General features: G+C 41.3%; 2 protein-coding genes across 15 annotated transcripts in view; one reads left to right on the top strand and one right to left on the bottom strand.

Moving 5' to 3' along the window:
- Positions 1-205: 205 nt before the first annotated feature.
- On the bottom strand, positions 206-11,411 carry HNRNPH3 (heterogeneous nuclear ribonucleoprotein H3). 13 transcript variants are annotated; one of them, XM_030797631.1, is made up of 10 exons: positions 11,206-11,411; positions 6,101-6,235; positions 5,441-5,579; positions 4,751-4,935; positions 4,210-4,296; positions 3,881-3,996; positions 2,101-2,236; positions 1,729-1,824; positions 1,557-1,649; positions 206-1,432 (listed from the first exon to the last, which is right to left on the bottom strand). In XM_030797631.1, the coding sequence occupies exons 2-10, from the start codon at positions 6,210-6,212 to the stop codon at positions 1,356-1,358; spliced, it is 1,041 nt and encodes a 346-aa protein (XP_030653491.1). In that variant the 5' UTR covers positions 6,213-6,235; positions 11,206-11,411; the 3' UTR covers positions 206-1,355. The 13 variants fall into 13 exon arrangements, with proteins under 13 accessions (XP_030653491.1, XP_030653494.1, XP_030653493.1 ...); XM_030797634.1 differs by having other exon boundaries at positions 4,796-4,935; XM_030797633.1 differs by having other exon boundaries at positions 210-1,432; positions 4,796-4,935; positions 11,187-11,411.
- The window catches only part of PBLD (phenazine biosynthesis like protein domain containing), a 53,715-nt gene continuing 40,677 nt past the window's right edge, over positions 10,496-23,533 (top strand). For both annotated transcript variants that reach the window (XR_004026663.1, XM_003258204.4), the window contains exon 1: positions 10,496-10,640. The gene's annotated coding sequence lies outside the window, so the exon portion shown is untranslated. The remainder of the gene's footprint in view (positions 10,641-23,533) is intronic.

Here is a 23,533-nt window from a genome sequence, read left to right as displayed (position 1 = left end):
GGTGTATGCCCTAATATTTAAATTGCTCATTAAAGGAAGTGAGTATAAGCATTAAGATGAATCATAGCTTCTGTCAAGAGGCTCCACATATATAGGCTGCCCTGGCTCCCTCTCCTAAATCACAGACATCGTATGTAGTACCTTCTACCAATTTGATTTTAGAATTAATTAGTAACTGACACAAAGCATTCTAGGACAGACGCCATACCATTATCTCCCACATTGACATTTATTAATAACATTTCTGGCAAAAACAAGTAACAAGTTCAATAACTGAATTCACATCAACAGGTTTCATTTTGATCCATTAGCCAATTTGGAAAAAAGCCATATTGATCAAAGGGATTAAAATTAAAAAGCACCTTTTCCTTGCTACATATAGATTCTTTAAACTAAAACTCCAAGCAGATATCAGATACAAAACCCAACTGCAGGATTGTTTTAATTGACTATGACATGGACTTGTTGTTTACATTTTTTTAAAGTCATCATTTATACAGTTATTTAAAAACCATATGCTCTATTGGGCAGAAAACTGAAAATGCAATTGTGAGAATTATACTCCATAGTAAATACCTATGTACTTAATACTGAATTCTTGTGTCACTGAGAACCTTAACCCTAGTCTAAAGACATCTTGCGATAACCTGCAACTATCGATTTTTTGGAGACATTTTTGGTATTTCGGTCAAGTGCTGAAGGGATTTTACTCCAAAATCTAGGGCTAGAATTCAACTTCCAACACTCTCATACCCAGGTAACACAATTATGAATATTCAGAAACCAATACCTCTTAGATCATCAATGTTTCAGAGCTATGCTTGATAAATGACATTTGAAAAATAATAATATAGAAATAATTAGCTGAATTTATACTCCTGAAGCCACTTCATCTTTAGGCTTTATATTTACAGTGTTGTCCAGGAGGAACTAAAGAAAAAAGTTACACTATTTGTCAAGCTCTATTCCAGATGTCTGCTTAAGACTTGCAGTTTACGCAGAGGTGAACCATTATCCTCTAAAATTACACCACACTACTTCTTGTAGAACTAATAGTAAAATACATCAACCCAAATCTTATGAAGGCAGCACATCTTTAGGAGTAACTAGTATATAAAAAGTATCAACATCAGTGGTTTGAATATAAAAATTTATTTTTAAGTCAAAGTATGCAACAAATAAACCTACAGAAAACAGATTTTCCCATCACAATCTGTTGCTTTACCAAATAATATTTTGAAAACACATTCCTTCAGTCATTATAAAGTTCTTAAAATACAAAAGAAATTAAATCTGTAAGAAAGTCTAGTAGACCAGATGCTGTTGTCAAGACTTGTATGTTGGTGTTTTTGCTTTCAGTACATCCCACGCCATCCACCTCCACTCATGCCGCCTTGCCCATAGTAACCTCCACTGCCTCCACCACCACGGCCTTAAGAAAAAGATATTAAGAATCACTCAGCAGGAGATATCTGTGCATGAAATAATAAAATACCTGCACTTTAAAGTTTGCACTATGTATGGGGACTAACACAAACTGAACTAGAGATACTTACCATAACCACCCAAACCATCAGGAGTACCATATCCTCCACTGTAATTGTTCCCCATTCCCATTCTTCCAACTGATCCATAGCCTCCCTGATTATCTTTAAAAAAAAAAAAAGAAAAAAAATTGAGACTCATTGATAAGCAGCTAACCCTGCATATTTTAAAAACTTTACATACCCATTCCATCTCTTCCGTAGCCTCCCATTCCAGAACCTCCCATGCCAGAGCCACCTCCAGGAGTAGAATTCAAGAAGAGTTCAATATATCGATGTTCTGTAAGAAAAAAAAAAAAAAGTAACAGGGGAGAAAGGAATGATGGATCAAATTCATCAATACAAGCTTTATAAAAAAGATCAATTAAGTAATATTAAACAAAGTATGCTTATTAATTACTAGTACAGTGATATACAAAGCCCACAGAAAGCCATTATAGAGGTCAAATGGTTTTAAATCCCAACAACTGCCAAGCGTTACCTACAGATCTTAGAGCCTCTTACTTTATAAATTCACATTTAGGAAATAAGATAGCGTGCCAAAGACACCACTTACGCATGTTATTTTTATCTTTAGACATGGCAGCTACTGCATCTTCATGTGTCACAAACTCTACATCTGCTTCTCCTGTGGCTCTGCCATCAGCTCCAATATCAATATGAACTCGTATTGGATTTAGTGGTGAGAAGAACTAAATAAAAGGAAACACTTACTTACTTTTCTATTGAGAATATTAAAAGTAAATTACCACATACCTTGATTTTTCCTCACCAATTAAAACAAACCCTTCCACTGCCCTGCCAGACTAAAAACTTAAGTCAACTACAGAGGTTCTGTGAATGTAAGAGTATACACTTAGAGATAATGTAAAGAATTTACTGCTTTTAAAATAAGCAGATAGGCAGGGCGCAGTGGCTCACGCCTGTAATCCCAGCTACTCAGAAGGCTGAGACAGAGAATCGCTTGAACGCAGGAGGTGGAGGCTGCAGTAAGCCAAGATCACGCCACTGCACTCCAGCCTGAGAGAGACAGAGTGGGAGACTCCGTCAAAAAAAAAAAAAAAAAAAAACAGAGAGAGAGAAACAGGGGATATCATGATTTGGAACCATGTGGTTTGAATAAAGCAACTATTTAAAACTATATGAAATTGTTCCCCAAAAGGTATCATTTGGTTCTAATCACAAGTTAGCCAGGTTTTAAACTATCATTAAAAGCACTTGGAACTCAGGCCAGTTGATTCCCAGTAAGATCTAGAGTACACCATTGCTTTTAAAGCCAGAGAGTCAGTACTTTTGGCTTGAATGGCCATTGGGTCTCTAATGTAACTACTCAACAGGTAGAGGAATGGTGTGACCGGATTTAGCCCATGGACTGAAGTTTGCTGACCTCCTAACAAATCTGAAACTAACCAGTTTCACATCAGTGACAACAGCAGCATCCATTCCTGTTATTTTCAACTCCTCAGTTTCTAATCACTATCTAGCCTAGAAGGCCAAACCAAATCACTAATATTTTTATATTCACTCTTTCAAACCCTAATACAGGCCAGGCGCGGTGGCTCACGCCTATAATCCCAGCACTTTGGGAGGCCGGGGCAGGCGGATCACGAGGTCAGGACCAGCCTGATCAACATGGTGAAACCCCATCTCTACTAAAAATACAAAAAGTTAGCCGGGTGCCGTGGTGTGTGCGCCTGTAATCCCAGCTACTCAGGAGGCTGAGGCAGAAGAATAACTTGAACCCGGGAGGTGGAGGTTGCAGTGAGCCAAGATCGCGTCACTGCACTCTAGCCTGGGCGACAGAGCAAGACTGTCTCAAAAAAGAAAACAAAACAAAAAACCCAAAAAACAAAACAAAAAACAGTACAACAAAAGACACCAGCACAAAATGGTATAGTCATCACCATTCTATGCTGATCAGTCTTTCATTATACTCTTAACCGGACTTCACGAATGTAGCTTTTTACTTGCTTGAATCCTATGTACGTTAACACACAATGGATACAAAAATATCCATCAGTGATTAGAATTAAAGGTAGATATAATTAACCGGGTGTGGTGGCGGGCTCCTATTGTTCCAGCTACTCAGGAGGCTGAGGCAGGAGAATGGCGTGAACCCGGGGGGCAGAGCTTGCAGTGAGCAGAGATCACCCCACTGCACTCCAGCCTGGGGGACAGAGCAAGACTCCATCTCAAAAAAAGAATTAAAGGTAGATCTATTTTTCTATTCAAGAGATTCTGGTATTAAGCTATAAACATGAGAACATTAAGAATGCTTAAAGATTTAGACACCAGGATAAGTATAAAACCACTAACAGTTATTAAAAATTACTCACATTAGCAATGTCATTTTCAGTTGCACGAAAAGGCAACCCTCTCATATGTACAAAATGACCACCATGAAAACCTGAACTGGCATCACCAGCTCCACCATAGCCATGTCCTCCCATACCTGGAAAACACAATTTGCCAAGATTATAAACTATCACAGATACAAGTAGGGAAGTATACATACATACTATACAAGGTATAAAGCTCTATATAGGAATGCACTGACATTTGTTTGAATTAACTTTATACAAGTTTCCTATATTACCACTAAGAGCCTGCAAAGCAAATACTAAAATTTACCTATGAATAAAAATGTCTTTAATATTTATTTTACCTCTTCCATCTCTCATTCTGTCATCAAAGCCATCATTCCCATAGCCGTAATTATTATAGCCACCATAGTCATCAAAACCTCCGTAACCTGTGTAATTTAAAGAGAAATACATCACTACACACTTTCCAGAGATAAATTTTATAATTTAGTTTACAAAAACATTTTGTGGTAACAGTCTATGTAACTTGATTGCAAGTTTGCAATTCCCAACTTAAAACCTATGAAAAAAGCAGTCAACATGTGATGGAAATTTAAAATCTCAAAAGGTTAATTAAGTTCAGACATGTAAATTAAATTTCATCCTTAGGCAAAAAAAGGTCAAAATATGCCAACATCTTAATTTTAATTTCTGTGTAAGTTTTCTAGGTGCCAATATGTGCATCAATCAAGTCCCACGGCTAGCCATGGGAATCCATATTTTCATGAACAGGTTTTAAAACCTAATAGGTACTGAAATTACTGCCATTTCTGTATTTCTTGACAAAGTGTCAGGAACATTAAGAAAATGACAACAGAACCTTTGTTCATTAGATACACATACCACCATCATATCCATCACCTCCTCGTCGCATTCTGTCATACATACTTCCACGCCCAGCTCCATAATAACCCCCTCTTCCTCCTATTGGTCTATCATATGGTCCCGGTCGCTGTCCCAGCAATCTTCTTGGTGGATCATAAAATCCTTTGATTTCACTCCTGCTACTTCTGAAGATCTCAATATACCTATTTAAAAATGTTTTAAGGTACAGGTTTCAGCATAAATGTATTAGTGTAAATTAGATACTGGGCAAAATGCAGTAAGTTTTTCTATATCTAGATACATAACCCAATTTAAATTGCCTAAGTACACCGTAAGTTAACAGTTTAAACCTACAAACTTAATATTTAAGTTTTATAAAGAAATTAGTCACGGAAAACAATTCATAAAGTATAAATATATTTTTACTGTCTCTTTTAGTACATAATAGGTGTTTTAAAGGAAATAGGTGATTATACAAAAGCATTTATCAACAACATCCTACAGAGAAATGGAAACAATCTAATTTTAATTTAACTATTAGCATTAATTCCCCACCCAAATCTGTAGTTTCCAAGTTAAATTTAGATAATTATCAATTCTTTTAAACTACCCCAGAAAAATGTTATGGCTACCCCCCCATTTAAGCAATAGTGACCCACAACCCCCAAAAATAAAAATTTAACACCATCCCAAACTCTCCATCCCCACCTGTGCCCTATTCTTTCCTTGTGTTTCCCCAGAGCATTTTCTGCTATCTCCTTTGAAGCAAACTGCACGAAGGCCTCCCCTGTGCTTCTCCCCTGGTAGTCCATCGTCAATGTTATCCCATTTGGCACGATTTCCAACCCTTTAACCCAAGGACAAATAACCCCATCAAGGGGAACAGTGTTAAAGGCTGAAACATTCCCATCTGAATCAAATATTTAAAACAAGTCTAAACAAAACAAAACAAAAAAGCTTAGTTTCCCATCACCCCATAATACAAATGAAAGATTTTTTCAAATATTACTGGATTAAATAAATTTTTTGCGACCAGTGTAAAAACACTGTGTAATTACACACACTCTAAAAGCCCACCTATATTACATGAAAAAAAGGCTACAAATCAAATATATGCTCCATATACTAATTCACGGTTCATTTCATCACAATTCTCAAATATGTTACTGCACATTAATTAGGTTTTACATATTCTACACATTCTGTATTGAATATTAACTGGAGCATATTATTTTAATACATTAACCAAGACTATCATAGTTAAACTTAAAAGTTCCAAAATCAAATGGGTTTTACAAATTAAAAACAGTAAAACAATACAAATATAAAATTACAATACTACTAAACTTTGACTAATACTAGAGGTACCTTGAAAGAACTGAACTATTTCCTCTTTGCTGCAACCAAATGGTAGTCCACGAAGTCGTACTGTCCCATCACTAGCGTCATTTGGACCATTATGTTTCATAACCCAATCCATCTCAATACCGTTTGATTTAAATGCTATAAAAAATAAACAAGCACATAGAGCAGTCAATCAAAATATACTCTTGTCAAGAGGTAATGAAGAAACACCTCTCAGAGGTGCCACAAGAGAAAATGTAACATGGGGCCAACTCCTGTGACAATGCCACGACAAAATTGTAGACCACCTTTCATATTTTGGGGTAGGGAAAAGGCAATGAGACCTGACCCCTCCTCCTACGGAAAAGTACTGAATTTCTTAGTATCAATATTATATATTGCCTAATTTTAAGAAAACTTGCATAATTCTACTACCAGAGTCTTCAAACTATTTGTGTCCCCTGAATGCCAACTCTAGCCTTTCCTTATCTCTCAAATTTTCATTCACCACTTTTCAGGTTTTTATTCAACTGATTATTCAAATTCTTTAAAACTTATTCAGAAGTTGCATATAATACCAGTATCCACTAACATCAAGAGCCTAAGTAAAAAAATGCAACGAGTACTGATTGATGTTGGAAAAATATCACAGAAGTCTAACCCTTTTAAATGCACTACAATTTTGAACACATCAAACTGTCTTTGAAGGGCCAACACTCCCACCTCTATTTTAGCCAAATCTAGTTTAAACTCACCAAGAACAAGATTATAAAATGACTGAATTAGATTAAAACTGAGGTCAAAGGCCACTCAAAAGTGAATGCCTTCCAACAGTACCTGTGTTTTTGAAGCCACTGGAGACAGTGTTTAGAAACCAGTTTACTCAACTTTTTAATCAAATAGATTTAAACACAAACTTTAAAAAACAGGTAATATACTTTTTAATAAAGCATAAAAGGTACATCTAGAAGCCCCCCTTCCCCTCCAAAATGACCTCAGTTCCCAGTTCCCTTCTCCAGAGGCAACCATCCTTCCTTTTAAAATTCCATAATATTTACAAAAGAGGTGAATGCAGAAGTCCTTCAGCTGCAGAAACTTACCAGAACCTTACAAATCTCACTATGCAGCTGTAGGAATCCGACTCACCTGAGTATTTCAAACCTTTCCCTCACCACCTCCTCCCCTGTAAACAAAACAGTTTGTTCATTTGATTCCTTTATGTTTGAAGATCGTATTTCGTATCAACAGCATTCACTAACGCTTAATTTCATGTCATCTGTTTGTTGGTACAACTCTTAGGGGTGGCATCTGCAAAGGGTAAAATTTTTTTTTCCTAGAATTCATGCACTTAAAATAAGCTAATGTAGAAATTCTCTGGAAGTGGTTAAAAGTACTAGTGTCAATCACCTTCAGCCCTAGGTGCCACTCTAGACGTAGAAAACCAAAATGGGAATACAAATTTTTAACTGACATTACAACTAGTTGTTATGCACACAAATAAACAGTATGAATGTTCTGGGTCTGAATCCCTACTCTGCCATTCACTGGCTACCTGAACCACTTAACCTGAGCCTCTTCAGTTGTAAACTATAGCAGTTGTACCCTATACCTCACTGGACTATTCAAGTGCTTGGTCTGCCTCAGGGTAAGCATTTACTGATGGCAATTGTTACTGGATTTTAAGGGGCCCTGCAAAAGCCAACGAGCTATACCATACACAAAATATGTGAACCTTAAAGGACAGAAAACAATTCAAGCCTTGAAAAGAACTGAGAATTGTTAAAAATTTTATTTCCCAAAGCCAGCAAAGGCTTTTAAAAGTTTAATACTATTCTAAAGAGTAGCTCTGAGAGGAGGCGGCCCCAACCCAGTTCGGAAAAAAAAAAAGTTCAGAGATGTTTTGAAAATGCCTATCGTTTTATTTATTTTTTTAATAGCACCAACCTAAAAAATAAGTGTTTCCCATAAAGGATGATTTACACAGAACGGAAAAAGTGGTACAGATCTACCCTCACTGCTTCATGAAAAATTGAAGAACTCTGCAAATTCGACCTTAATCTGTTGTGAGAGGATCTTAGTGGTACGATTTGCATTTAAGGAGCAAATGCTTTAAAAAAAAAAAAAAAAGAAAAAGAAAAATTAATTTACCCATAAATCTTAGCAATTCACAAGAATACCAGCAAGACAATTGGATTTTTGGATCAGTCTGTACCAATAAGACCCAGTGAAAACAAAAAAGTGTTATCAGTGTTATCTGTAAGAAACACTAAACTGTTAACACAATTTTTAATTGCGGAAAACCCAACCAAATTCGGAACACTTAATCTATTTTACAGGGTGACCATGTATGCAAAGCACATACAATAAAAACAGCCTCACTCTACCAACCCCTTCAAAACTAAAAATTCTACCTACAAAACAAAAACAAGAAAAACTCTAAGGGCACAGGAAGAAGCAATCTGCTCTAATAAAGCTGTCAGAAACTACTTAAAACAGTTTACTAATTATTCAGGATAATCCACCTCAACCTTTCTTCGCAACAATGTCATGGCTAATCACTACTCTGCTTTAAGAATTCTAGGTGCTAGTATCAATAAAAGATACCACAGTTAAAATATGAAGATAGCTTCGGTCAGTTTTATGAGACTTTAAGTGTAATTTTCTAAACATTACACCAAGTGAAACAAGCCAGTCACAAAATACTACATATTCTATGATTCCATTTGTATTCATGATCGTCTGAGGCTTGAGGGGAGGGAGGATGCCAGCAATGGGAATGACCAGTAAAGGGTATGGGTAACTTTTTGGAGTGACAAAAATGTTCTAAAATTAAATTGTAGTGACGGTCACACAACGCTGTGAATGTACTAAAATCCACTAAACTGTACATTTAAAATTGGTGAAGTTTATGGTATGTGAATTATATACCAAAATCGTTAAAGAAAAAAAATCCACTAGAGAACAAATGAAATAGAGAATCCTCTTAACACGGAGGCATAGCCTATCTTCTGAAGTAATACATAAAGGATTTTACGCATCAATAAATAACTTTCTAAATGGTAGCCCAGTGGTCAAGAAATGAGAATGAATTTTATTTTTTTGAAAACGTGCTGATGATTTAAGTTTAACAGAAAATTTACATCATTCCTTCCCAATGGGCTTGCTCTTTACAGAAACAAAAAACTAGACATACCCCTAATAGCTTAAGGAGGTAAGGTCTCTAAAATGTCAGTTTACTAGAACCAGGTTTTTATCTACTGCAGTTCAGTCAGTTGTTTACCAAAACAAGGAAATCAAAGATAACATTATTTTAAAAAGGCAATTAGATGGATTTCCAGATAACGGCACAAATGAAAAAGAGGACAGAAATAAGGTGTGTAGTCCAATCCAATTAGTAAAGCTATTTATCATATATAACTTTACGGGACAGTCTAGACTATCTCTTCAAAGGGTCACTCAAACCTACTGTTTCAAGGTTAAGATTTTCGTAAACTTTTCCTTGGCAATCTTGACAAAGCATCACTGAACATTTTCAACAATAGTAAGTTTTTGTTTTTAGAGCTGGAAAAGTAGGTAACAATATTCTTATAAAGTTTTATATGAATTATCAGAAATTCTTACTCTCAGGCCTTTCTCGTCCCTTCTGTACTGTGTCTTCAGCGAAAATTGCGGATCCAGTTCTCAGGACCCTCATCCGAATCACACCACCACCACGTGACTGGGTTTACAATTTGTTTTTGTTTAGTAGGCTTATTCCCTTGTTTAAAATACGATCACAGTGTACCATACTCCTACACTATAGAAAAAACATGCCTAGCTACCAAAATAAGCCATAACCGTATTTTGAAGTATTTTACTTCTAGAGCCTTAATGCCATCGAAAAAAAAACTGCACAAAATACAACTCCTGGAAGATTTAATATCGAAAGGAACTCAATTTCAATACACACACAAATCTACCATCACTGGGTTGTTTTAACTGTTTCCCAAAAGTAAAACTTAAAAACAAATTCTAACATATATACGCCAAACTACGCAAAACAATTGCTACATCACCCACCCCCACCCCCAAAGTTCAGAAAGCAACAATCATAGTTCTGGGCCCAGACGACCTACTTGAAACATGCCCATTTCACATTCCTATTTGATAAATCACCCACTTTTCTGCTTACAAAATCATCCCCGAAGTCCTTATTAACGTTTAAACATGGAAAAAAAAAACCCTTTGGAAAATCAGTACGTACTCTTTTCGAAGTTCCAAATCTGGAATATAAGGGCCGGCTAAGCGTCCTTTATTCCTCCCAGGAGACTTTCCGTTTATCTAGCTGCCCTAGAGACCAGAGAGCTAGGGAGAGTACGCCCCTTCCCCCCCCCCCGCCAGCAGCCAAGCCTGGCTTAAAACCCTTCGCCACCGGGCGGCAGAATTACAAAAGAGACCGTCTGCCTCCTTTGTCCTGGATTTGGGAGTTGAGAACCTTCGTCGCCATTGGCTTTCCTCCCCCAGCTCCAGCCTCTCTCATCTTGGGAATCTGCGTCAGAAGTCACTCGCAGTCCCGTCAGCCCAGGTAGCCCTGCCGAGACTGCGGAGGAAGGGAGGCCGCGGTGGGAGGCCAGGCCCATCCGGCGCCATTTCCATCGGGAGCGCGCCCGGCAACCCCGATCCTGCCTCCACCCAACTGCCCGGCCTTTCCCTCCTCGCTTCACTACCCACCCTCATCCCTTCCAGGGAGCTTGACCACCCCCTCCCCTGGCCTTCTAGATCAGTTTTCGGAAGCTGGGAAACAAAAAGTAAAAAGAGCGGGGAAGGGCGGGAAGCCGAGGTGGCCGCGCCACTGTACCCAAAATGGCGGAGGCCAAGCCAGCAGGGAAAGGGGGAAATGCTGGATGTCCCCTACTTCAGGCCTCGGCGTCGTCCACTGAATTCCACCTGAGCAAGTCCTCCCATCGGCAGGCCGCTCTCCCTGAAGTGGGAGATGGTCGGGGAGGCGCAGCCCCGCCGCTTTGGAGCGGCGGCCTCCGAGCGGCGACCACCGCACTACCCCCCAACCCAGCCCCTCCCGGCCTTTCGTCCTTCTCCCGACTCCGCTCTCGAAACCACCAGCCCAACCTACCCCCTTTTACTTCAGATACCCTGTCAGGCGATAGTTACGCCGACTCTGGTGCTCGCGGGGTCCAGTTCAGAGAAGGGAGGAGTCGTTTGCCTCGTGTAGCGCTCGCCACAACGGTTCTCCCAACTGTCTCCAGCGGTGACAACCGCTTAGGGAGCTGCGCAGCACAGCTACTGGATTGGGGGGATGGGAGGGTGCGAGCAAGAAGTGGGGGGCGGAGCGAGAACTGCGAAGGCGGCCGGCCCCACTCTCGCGAGACGGGAAAGTCGGGTTCGCCTGGCGCTGGCGGCACGCAGCGCGCCTGCGCGGTGGTGGGCTGCGCAGTTGTTGGGGGCGAGGTAGGCAGAGCAGAGGCTGTTCCAGTTAAAGAGCTGCAGCGCGCACCGTCTTTCTTGCATACGGTAGAACCATCCAGTTTTCAGAGCGTACCATTCTGCCGCCTCGGGGCGATGGCAATGGCAGTTCTGCCACTGTGTAGAAGGAACCGTGCCGTCCCGCTCTGGGGAAGTTCTCCGGTGATGTGCCCCCACCGTGAACAAATTCCGTGAGGGCCCCGCCCTGGCTAGGCATGGAAGGCGCGGAAAGGGCGCCACGTGGTTCGGCCGGCAGACGCGGGGCGGATTTTCTGGTCCACCATGTTTGCATTGTGCGGTGAAAAATAGGAGTGTTTCTGGGCTGCGAAGATGAAAGCGTCCACCGGGGCCGATTTCGGCTCTCGGCCTGGGTGTACGCCTCCTTCCCCTGGCCCGGAGCTGCTGGCCGCCCCCCAGCGCGCTTCGTCCCGGTGTGCCGCGCGGGATCCGGGTTTCTTGGGTGTATTCCTGTCCATCACGTTACCGTTCTCTCTGCAAATCCTTCCTCTTTTTCTCCTCTGGCCTTCGCGTTTTCATCTCTCCCGCCGTCAGTGCCTCGGGGACTGATTAGCCTGTGGAGGCCAACGTTGGGTTGTTTTCTATAGTTTTACGTTGTTGAAAATTGCGCTTCCGAGTGACACCTAATAAGTACATTTTGGTTTTGCTATCATGTCACCAAGCTTCCTAATGACACATTATGGCCTTTTTTTTAAGTTCCAGAAAAGGCCGGCCGCGGTGGCTTACGCCTGTGAGAGGTCGAGGGGGAGGATCGCTTGAGCGTAAGGGTTGGGGACCACCAGCCTGGGAAACATAGTGAGGCGCTGTCTCTACAAAAAATACTAAGATTAGCTGGGCGTGATGGCAGCGCACGGGAGTAGATGGGACTCCCGAGTAGTCCCAGCTACTCAGGAGGCTGGACAAAAGGATGGCTTGTGCCCTGGAGGTTGAGGCTGCAGTGAGCCGTGATTGCACCAGTGCACTACAGTCTGGGAGACCGAGCGAGACTCTTGTCTCAAAAACAAAAACCCCGAATTTCTGCGCAAAGGGTTAAGAGGAAGCCTGGTAAAGAGATCAGTGCAAGTTCATCCTGGCTAACAGGGTGAAACCCTGTCTCTACTAAAAATACAAAGAAAAACAAAAAAGCCGGGCATGGTGGCGGGCCCCTGTAGTCTCAGCTACTCAGGAGGCTGAGGCAGGAGAATGGCGTGGACCCGGGAGGCAGAGCTTGCATTGAACCGAGATCGCGCCACTGCACTCCAGCCTGGGCGACAGAGCGAGACTCCGTCCCACCTCCCCCCACCCCCCAAAAAAATCAGTGCAAGTTCAAGTACAAAGGTAGGAACATACGTGGGGTGTCAGGAAGATGGAGTAATGTTAGAAATGTGGATGAAGCCAGATTGTAGACAATCTTCAATGTCCGGCCAAAAGACTTTCAACTTTGTGGTACAGATACTGAGAAGCCTGATGGGGGTAGGTTGAGAGGTGTTAGCAACGTAGGAGGATGTATAGTTTTTTCTCCCCTGAGATCTGCAGTGTGTAGGATGGAGACAGGTAAGTTTCCATTACCTTCATTTAATGGAAACTTACATTTTAAGGCTTTAATTCATCCTCAAACCTGCTTAAGACGAGTGTGGGGCAGTAAGAATTCCCTAAGTCATGGTGCTCACATACCCCCAATGGCCCGCTCCCTAAAAATACTCTGGAAGGAAGAAAGGACAGTGTTATCATCATTACAAGAGGTGGAAAACCAAACAAGGGTGCTGTAGTAACAATGGCTCATATTTATTTTTTAGGGTTGTAAAGAGCAAATGGAGTACAGCGTGTAGCTTATGCTACACGCCGTACTCTTACAACCCTGAAAAATAAGTATCTTCATTTTATAGATGAAGTGCCTAAGTCCTAGAGAAGTGAAAATAGTTGCCCAAGGTCACACAGTTGAGTGGTAGAGCTAGAATTGGAGCCCATATGGTTTTACCCAAGGGCCAGGGTCTTAAAACACTATGAACCTTCATGAGGTTACAAATAACTTACCTATAACTTAAGGAAACAGACATCATTTTTGGAAAATTGAGGTTATGTCACCTAATTAACACTGGAGTTACCATTTCAGGAGACCTGTGGTTACTAGCTTATTGGCTGGAGACTTTTTGAACAGGCCTGAAACTTTATAGTCCCATTATCACTGACACTGTGAGTCCCAACCCTTCTCCCTCCTTTTAAAAAAAAATTGCTGTATTAATAAGACTCTAAGCTCCCACAATTCTGATGGAGTTCTTCCCTTAGTCCTCCTGGGTTCAAGTTACATGGCTACTTTTATTGTTTCAGTCTTTCAGCCTGATTTGGTAGATGGAATTCTGTAATCTCCTTCACTCCTTGCTTGAATTCAAACAATTTGTTTTACTGCCTGATTGAATTTGGCATTCCTTTTGCATATTTTGTGTGGTTATGGGGCACAATCTTAAAATCATTCTAATGACATGACTGACTTTTCACTACCAAACTACTGCTTGCTTGCTCGCTTGCTTGCCATAATTTCTTTGGGTCAGGCACTCTGCCAATGTGCATGCTCAGGAAGGACTTGAAATTGGTTTACACATTCCTTTTGCCTTTTTATTATTACAGTAGGAAGTTTTGAGTTAAAAAATACACTATATAGGCTAGGTGTGGTGGCTCACGCCTGTAATCCCAGCACTTTGGGAGGCCGAGGCAGGTGGATCACACAAGGTCAGGAGTTTGAGACCATCCTGGCCAACATAGTGAAACTCTGTCTCTACTAAAACTATAAAAATTAGCTGGGCTTGGTGGCACATGCCTGTAATCTCAGCTACTTGGGAGGCTGAGGCACAAGAATTGCTTGAACCTGGTGGGCAGAGGTTGCAGTGAGCTGAGATCGTGCCACTGCACTCCAGCCTGGGTGACAGAACGAGACTCCATCTCAAAACAAACAAAAAACTGCTACATAGTCATAAATGTACATTTTATTTGGCTTCCTATTTTACTACTTTTCTTAAAAAAAAGAAAAAAAGTCTTGTCAATGATTCCCATTTGCAAGTTGAATCCTGTAAATAAGGCTTGGTGAGACTGCCTCACCACTGCTCCAGTGATCCCTACAGAATTGTTTCCAGACCTATCTGTGTGGAATTGTTTCCATAGAGATGGTTAAAACCAAGGGCTCCCAGCTGCTTTTGGGACTTTTTTTTTCTCTTTGTCTTCCTTTTCATCATTCCAGTGCTTTCCTATTAGCATAGAGATCAGAGAGACCCTGGAGAGGATCTTGTTAGAGACCATAATGAGAGAAAAGATGAAAAAGGAGAAGGAAATAGAAGTACCCATGTGACCCAGAGGAAAACAAGACAACGAACACGTGATCATGTATTACACCATCAGGATGAAGAGGAGAGGAAAATTCCGTGCAGAGCCTGAGAGAAAAAAAGAAATTGAAAGAGATTACACTCTTCGGGGGCAGGGAAGGCACATTAACGAAAAATTGGTTAAGATATTTGTTCACATATCCCCAATGGCATTGTAAAGTACCATAAAAACTGGATTATCATAATCTTTTGCCTATATAAAAAGCAAATAATCTAAAAAAGTAACAAAATCCACTAGATTTCATCTAATTAAGGTAGTTAATGCCTTTTAAACACTAAGTTTGTGTAAGACTGTGAAATGCTTATTCTTTGGTTTACATCCTATGTTTCTATTGTCTTTAGAAATCACTGATCTCCTTTATTATGGTTCAACATTGTTTCTTAAGACACGACTGAATTACACAGTTTACATTCTTGATACTTTTTTGTTTCTGTAAGTCACTTAAGTGTTCTTTGTGAATCTGGCAACCAAAAGGCCTGTTCAATCTTAATAATTATACTAAGTAAACAAATGAAAACTCAAAAGGAAGAAAGCACCTGAACATATTCTTTCTCTAATTTTTGAAAATAATTAAAATAATTGAACATTCTTTTTGTTCCAGTGAATTGCTGTGAAGGCAGCTTAAAAAGATAGCTACTTAAATAATTTAAATCAAAGTATTGTACTGCTTTTAGTGTGTCATAAGTACATTAATAACTTTGAAAAGACTCCGTCTCAAAGAAAAGAAAATACAGCATTGATAATACTACAGTAATAGACCATTTCCCCCAACGTGATTTTTTTTTTTTTTTTTTTTTTTTTGAGGTGGAGTTTTGCTTTGTCGCCCAGGCTGAAGTGCAGTGGCATGATCTCTGCTCCCTGCAACCTCTGCCTCCTGGGTTCAAGCGATTCTCCTGCCTCAGCCTCCTGAGTGGGATTGCAGGCATGCATGACCACGCCCAGCTAATTTTTGTATTTTTAGTAGAGACGGGGTTTCACTGTGTTGGATCAGGCTGGTCTTGAACTCCTGACCTTGTGATTCACCTGCCTCAGCCTCCCAAAATGCTGGGATTACAGGCATGAGCCAGAGCGCCCGGCCCCAACCAGATTTTAAGCTTCTTGGTGGTAGATGAAAATATAGATCTCATTATTCATATACCTGTGTTTTTAAGTTCTGCAAAAAATACTGATGGTCACACTGGGGGCAGGGACACTTTAAGTAATTCATTTTCCCTGCAGTCTTGCAAAGTTATTGTTTCATGGACCAAGAAATGGAAAAGCCAGGAGATAAAGTGGTGTTTCAAAGTTTACCAAAAAAGTAAATGGCAAAACTTAGACTTGACTTCATAATTGGGGAGTCCCAGTTCTGACACCAGCTACCAGTGAATTGATTCTGAACCAGTTAACTTTTCTGAACCCCAGTTTGTTGTTGTTGTTGTTGTTGTTGTTGTTGTTGTTTTTTGAAGCGGAGTCTCGCTCTGTCGCCAGACTGGAGTGCAGTGGCGCGATCTCGGCTCACTGTAACCCTTGACTTCCTGGTTCAAGCAATTCTCTTGCCTCAGCCTCCCGAGTAGCTGGGATTACAGGCATGTGCCACCACACCCAGCTAATTTTTGTATTTTTGGTAGAGATGGGGTTTCACCATGTTGGCCAGGATGGTCTTGATCTCCTGATGTCATGATCCACTGGCCTCGGCCTCCCAAAGTGCTGAGATTATAGGCGTGAGCCACCATGCACGGCCACCTCAGTTTCTGAATCTCTAAAATGGGTTGTTAGGTTATTATATAGGGGGTGGAGATTAGTAATTGAAATAATATTAATTCTAGTTCCATGCTGTTTTATTTATTCGTGTTTATCATAGCATTGTTAATGAATCTGGTTCATTCCTGCTAAACTCATTTAATAGCAGTGAATTTAATAGAATTTTTAAAGTAAGTATACAGTATTCTAAGAACTACATTGGGAGCCAGGAAATTATTCCAGTGAAATCTGTAACTCATATGAACTATTCTGTGGGCAGAATAAATAATATTTCCAATGTAATGTGCTGCTGATTTTCCAATATAGGCAGATGCAGCTGTTATTAATAAATGGAAATTGATTTGAGAGCATTACTGAATTCCTAGTAGGTCAGTATATGTTTCCATCCATCCATAAAAAATACAAGTACAGCTTGGCACAGTGGCTCATGCCTGTAATCCCAGCACTCTAGTAGGCCGAAGCTGGCGGATCACTTGAGGTCAGAAGTTCAAGATCAGCCTGGGCAACATGGTGAGACCACATCTCTACTAAAAATATGAAAATAATTAACCGGGCATGATGCTGCACGCCTGTAATCCCAGCTACTCGGGAGGCGGGGGTTGCAGTGAGCCGAGATTGTGCCACTGCGCTCCAACCTCGGCAACAGAGCAAGACTGCATCTCAAAAAAACAAAAACAAAACAAAACAGAAAAACCAAGTACATTCTATAATGTTGGATGAGCTAAAAAAAGAAAAAAATGCAAGTACATAAAGTGAACCTGTCCCTGACTTTCAAGAGCATACAGATACATTCCATTACATAGATAAATTACATTAAACTATAGCAAGTGATAAAATAGGGTAAGCACAGAGTGGGGAGCACAGAATCTGGCCATTCACACAGTCTAGGGCTTCAGAGAAAGCTTTCTGAAGGAGACAACTCCTGAGTTAAGTGTTGGAGGATAAGTAAAATTTAGCGGGGCAATGAAAAATAGGAAAGGCATTTACAGTTGAAGACGCAGTAAGATCCAAGGCATGGATGTACAAAATAACGGCAGAAGTGGAAACTCTAAGCAGGTGAAACATTGTAAAATAAGGAAGTAGGTAGGAACCAGATCTTGGAGAAGTTTGTGTGCTACCCTATGGAGCTTGGCTTTTAAGATTGATGATCAATGTAGTGTTTTTTGTTGTTTTTTGTATTGTTTTTGAGATGGAGTCTCACTGTGTTTCCCAGGCTCGAGTGCAGTGGCGTGATCTCAGCTAATTGCAACCTTTGCCTCCCAGGTTCAAGTGATTCTCCTGCCTTAGCCTCCTGAGTAGCTGGGACTACAGGCATACACCACCATGCCTGGCTAATTTTTGTATTTTTAGGTAGACATGGGGTTTCACCATGTTGGCCAGGCTGGTCTCAAACTCCTCACCTCAAGTGATCCACCTCTCTTGGCCACACAAAGTGCTGGGATTACAGGCATGAGCCACCACTCCCGGCCAATGTAGTGGATTTTTGTTTTGTTTTCCCTGAGATGGAGTCTTGCTTTGTCACCCAGGCTGGAGTGCAGTGGCACAATCTCGGCTCACTGCAACTTCCACCTCCTGGGTTCAAGCAATTCTTCTGCCTCAGCCTCCCGAGTCACTGGGATTACAGGTGCCTGCCACCGCACCCGGCTACTTTTTGTATTTTCAGTAGAAACAGGGTTTCACCATGTTGGCCAGGCTGGTCTTGAACTCCTGACCTCATGATCTGCCTGTCTCGGCCTCCCAAAGTGCGGTGATTACAGATGTGAGCAACTGCGCCTAGCCCAATGTAGTGTTTTAATTAGATAGTTCTGATTAAAGTGTGGAGAGTTGGCCAGGCATGATGGCTCATGCCTGTAATCCCAGCACTTTGGGAGGCCAAGGCATGTGGATCATTTGAGGTCAGGAGTTCAAGACCAGCTTGGCCAACATGGTGAAACCCTGTCTGTACTAAAAATACAAAAATTAGCCAGCAGTAGTGGCACATGCCTATAATCCCAGCTACTTGGGAGGCTGAGGCAGGAGAATCGCTTGAGCCTGTGAGGCAGAGGTTGTGGTGAGCTGAGATTGTGCCACTGCACTCCAGTCTGGGCAAGTGAGACCCTGTCTCTAAATAAATAAATAAATAAATAAATAAATAAAGTGTGGAGGGTAGATATTGGGAGGGTAGGAAGAGAGAAGACTAGGAGAAGGACCAGTAGAGATGATGAGTACTTAAACTAGAGCAATGGTATTAGGGATAGATACAGGAGGCTCTCTTCACTGGCCATCAGAGAAATGCAAATCAAAACCACAATGAGATACCATCTCACACCAGTTAGGATGGCGATCATTAAAAAGTCAGGAAACAACAGGTGCTGGAGAGGATGTGGAGAAATAGGAACACCTTTACACTGTTGGTGGGACTGTAGACTAGTTCAACCATTGTGGAAGTCAGTGTGGCAATTCCTCAGGGATCTACAACTAGAAATCCCATTTGACCCAGCCATCCCATTACTGGGTATATACCCAAAGGACTATAAATCATGCTGCTATAAAGACACATGCACACGTATGTTTGTTGCGGCACTATTCACAATAGCAAAGACTTGGAACCAACCCAAATGTCCAACAACAATAGACTGGGTTAAGAAAATGTGGCACATATACACCATGGAATACTATGCAGCCATAAAAAATGATAAGTTCATGTCCTTTGTAGGGACATGGATGAAGCTGGGAACCAGCTGGAAACCATCATTCTCAGCAAACTATCGCTGAGGACGAAAAACCAAACCACATGTTCTCACTCATAGGTGGGAATTGAACAATGAGAACACATGGACACAGGAAGGGGAACATCACACACCGGGGCCTGTTGTGGGGTGGGGGGAGGGGGGAGGGATAGCTTTAGGAGAAATACCTAATGTTAAATGACGAGTTAATCGGTGTAGCACACCAACATGGCACATGTATACATATGTAACAAACCTGCATGTTGTGCACATGTACCCTAAAACTTAAAGTATAATAAAAAGAAAAAAAAAAGAAATATTTGGCTGGGCACAGTGGCTCACGCCTGTAATCTCAGCACTTTGGGAGGCCAAGGTGGGCAGATCATGAGGTCAAGAGATTGAGACCATCCTGGCCAACATGATGAAACCCCATCTCTACAAAAAATACAAAAATTAGCTGGGTATGGTGGCGCGCACCTGTAGTCCCAGCAACTTGAGAGGCTGAGGCAGGAGAATCGCTTGAACCTGGGAGGCAGAGGTTGCAGTGAGCCGAGATCGTGCCACTGCACTCTAGCCTGGCAACAGAGCGAGGCATGGTGGCGCACACCTGTGGTCCCAGCTCTATCTCAAAAAAAAAAAAAAAAAAAAAGTAGGAGCTATTTATCAGCAGGGTTTAGTGCTTGAGTAGAGAGGCTATGCATGGGTGAGTGAAAAGAAGTCAAGGATGAATTATTTTTGGCTTAGGGTTGGATGCTGAGAATTGTAACTGACATAGGAAATATAGGAATATTGGGTGTGTTGATTTTGAGATGCCATGTACTGTCCGAGTGAATGTGTCTAGTAGGAAATTAATCTGGGATAGGAATGTAGATTTGGCATTCATTGACATATATTTTGCTTTTATACTTCAAAATAAGTTTTTTGGGATGGCCTCAGGCTAAGTAAATTTGCTGTGGAATCTGTTGTAAAAACCAGAATGAGAATTTATCATTTACAATGAAGAATATAACTGGCAAACAAATGGAATGCAAATTATCCCAGTGTTTTGTGGCGGATACTTCTGAATATTCTACATAAAAGGAAGTATACTCTATTAGTTATTATTGCTGTGTAACAAATTGCTCCAAAACTTAACAGCTTAAAACAACAAACTTTTATTATTTCACAATTTTTGTGGATCAGAAATCTTGAGGCAGCTTAGCTGGTTGCTTCTAGCCCAGGATCTCTTTTTCTTCTTTTTTGAGATGGAGTCTTGCCCTGTCCCTCAGGCTGGAGTGCAGTGGTGCGATCTCAGCTCACTGCAACCTCTGCCTCATGGGTTCAAGCTGTTCTCCTGCCTCAGCCTCCTGAGTAGCTGGGATTACAGGCATGCTCCACGAAGCCTGGCTAATTTTTGTATTTTTAGTAGAGACAGGTTTTCCCCATGTTGGCCCAGCTGGTCTTGAACCCCTGACTTCATGTGATCCACCCACTTTGGCCTCCCAAAGTGCTGGGATTACAGGCATGAGCCACCATGCCCAGCCTAGGGTCTCTTATAAGGGTATAATTAAAGTGTCAGCTGGAGCTTCAGTTATCTCAAGGGTCAACTAGAGTAGGATCTGCTTAAAAGCTCACTCCCATGGCTATTGGCAGGCCTCAGATCATTTAAAAAAATAAAATTTTAGATTTTTGAATAGTTGTAGATTTACAGAAAAGTTGCAAAGATATTACATAGAGTTCCTATATATGGCTCACTCAGTTTCCTCTGTTAACATCTTATATTTGGCTGGCACAGTGGCTCACACCTGTAATCCCAGCACTTTGGGAGGCCAAGGAAGGAGGATTGCTTGAGACCAGGAGTTTGAGACCAGACCGAGCAACATAGTGAGATCTCATTTCTGCTAATAATTTTTTTTTTTTTTTTTTAAGTTAGCCAGTTGTGGTGGTGTGTGCCTGTAGTCCCAGTTAATGGAGAGGCTCACTTGAGCCTCTCAAGGTTGCAGTGAGCTGTGATTGTACCACTACACTCCAGCCTGGGCAACAGAGTGAGACCCCGTCTCAAAAACGAAAAACAAAACAAAACAAATCTTACCTTGATGGTAGTATCTATGCTACATTTTTCACAAGTTATGAAATTACACTGGTCCATTACTTTTTTTTTTTTTTTTGAGACAGGGTCTCGCCGTGTCACCCAGGCTGGAGTGCAGTGGTACAATCATGGCTCATTGCAGCCTTGACTTCCCAGGCTCAAGCAATCCTCCTGCCTTAGCCTCCCAAGTAGCTGCGACTACAGGTGTGTGCCACCATGCCTGTTTTTTTTTTTTTTTTTTAATTTTTTGTTGAGACGAGATCTCTCTATGTTGCCCAGCCTGGTCTTGAACTCCTGGGCTCCAGTGATCCTTCTACCTCGGCCTCCCAAAGTGCTAGGATTACAGTTGTGAGCCACCATGCCCAGCTCTGGTCCATTACTATTAAATAAACTCCAAATTTTATGTATGGCACAGTAGTTTTCCCCTAATGTCCTTTTTCTCTTCCAGGATCCCATTCAGGATACCACATTACGTTAGTCATCATGTCTCCTTAGCATCTCCTGGTCAGGTATTTTGTGGAATATCCTTCAACTGGGGTTTTTCTGATGTTTTTCTCAGGATTAGACAGGGGTTATGGGTTCTTGGGAGGAAAACCGCAGAGGTAAAGTGCCATCCTCTTCACATGGTAATAACATGACTCTTTACCTTGATCACCTGGCTGAGGTAGTGTTTGCTAGGTTTCTCCACTGTAAAGTTACTCTTTACTGTCTTTCCATGCTCTGTTCTTTGGAAGCAAGTTACTGAGAGCAGCCCATACTCAGGGTCCAGGGGAAGTTAAGCTCCATCTCCTGGAAAGGAGATTAGGTAGTTAGCTAGATAATCTATTTGGAATTCTATAAGGAAGTTTGTCTCTTCTCCTCCATTTATTTATGTAGTCTTTTATTTATGTGAGTATGGGTTATGGATATTAATTTTATCTTTAGTTTATAATCCAATACTATGTTGCTTATTTTGTTACTCAAATTGTTCTTGCTTCGGCCATTGGGAGCTCTTCCAGGTTGACTCCTATATTCCTTTTTATTTATTTTTTTGAGTACTGGTTTACTTTCTTTTTTTTTTTTTTTTTTTTTTTTTTTGAGACGGAGTCTCGCTCTGTCGCCCAGGCTGGAGTGCAGTGGCGCAATCTCGGCTCACTGCAAGTTCCGCCTCCCGGGTTCATGCCATTCTCCTGCCTCAGCCTCTCCGAGTAGCTGGGACTACAGGCGCCCGCCACCACGCCCGGCTAATTTTTTTGTATTTTTAGTAGAGACGGGGTTTCACCGTGGTCTCGATCTCCTGACCTCGTGATCCGCCCGCCTCGGCCTCCCAAAGTTCTGGGATTACAAGCGTGAGCCACCGCGCCCGGCCGAGTGCTGGTTTACTTTCTAGTACTAGAAGAGATTCCAGCCTCACCTGGTCTTTTCCCTGCACTTATGCTAGAATCAGTCATGTCTCCAGGAAGCTCCAGGTCTTTTTACTACTTGAGAATGTTGTTTAATTTCCACATTTTTCTGAATTTCCCAAATTTCCTTTCCCATCTGTTATGTAATTTCATTCTATTGTGGTTGAAGGACATGCTTTTTATTATTTCAGTCCTTTACATTTATTGAGACTTCTTTAATGGGCTAACAGATGGCCTACTCTGGAGAATGTTTCATGTGCTCTTGAGGAAAATGTGTTGTCTGCTGTTGTTGTAGAGTGTTCTGTAGGCATCTGTTGGGTCTAGTTGGTTTATAATGTTACTCAAGTCTTCTGTTTCCTTGATGATCTTTTGTCTAGCTGTTTCATCCACTGTTGAAAGTAGGCATTGAAATCTCCAACTAAGTCAGTTCTCCATACCTGTAGGTCCTGTATCTGTTGATTCAATCAACCATTGATCAAAAATATTAAGAGAAGAAAGAAAGAAAATAAAAAGAAAAAAGAAAAGAAAAGAAAAAGAACTAAAAATATTAAAAGGGGTCAGGGCTGGAGGCAGTGGCTCATGCCTGTAATCCCAGCACTCTGGGAGGCCAAGGTGGGTGGATCACCTGAGGTCAGGAGTTCCAGACCAGTCTGATCAATGTGGTGAAACTCCATCTCTGCTAAAAGTACAAAAGTTAGCTGGGCGTGGTGGTGTGCACCTGTAGTCC

Source organism: Nomascus leucogenys, chromosome 18 (genome assembly GCF_006542625.1).
Source record: "Nomascus leucogenys isolate Asia chromosome 18, Asia_NLE_v1, whole genome shotgun sequence".
Classification (NCBI taxonomy): Eukaryota; Metazoa; Chordata; class Mammalia; order Primates; family Hylobatidae; genus Nomascus; species Nomascus leucogenys.
The sequence above is the reverse complement of the archived record's forward strand: the minus strand, read 5'-3'. Positions and strand labels throughout refer to the sequence as shown.

Bases quoted from the DNA above. Each gene is read 5' to 3' on its own strand.
- HNRNPH3 (XM_030797627.1), bottom strand. From the start codon at position 9,770: ATGAGGGTCCTGAGAACTGGATCCGCAATTTTCGCTGAAGACACAGTA. The intron at 6,236-9,697 runs GTAAGAATTTCT...TATTTTTTATAG, and splicing joins GGGACGAGAAAGGCCTGAGA to CATTTAAATCAAACGGTATT. The intron at 1,433-1,556 runs GTAAGTATCTCT...CTTTTTCTTAAG, and splicing joins TGATGGTTTGGGTGGTTATG to GCCGTGGTGGTGGAGGCAGT.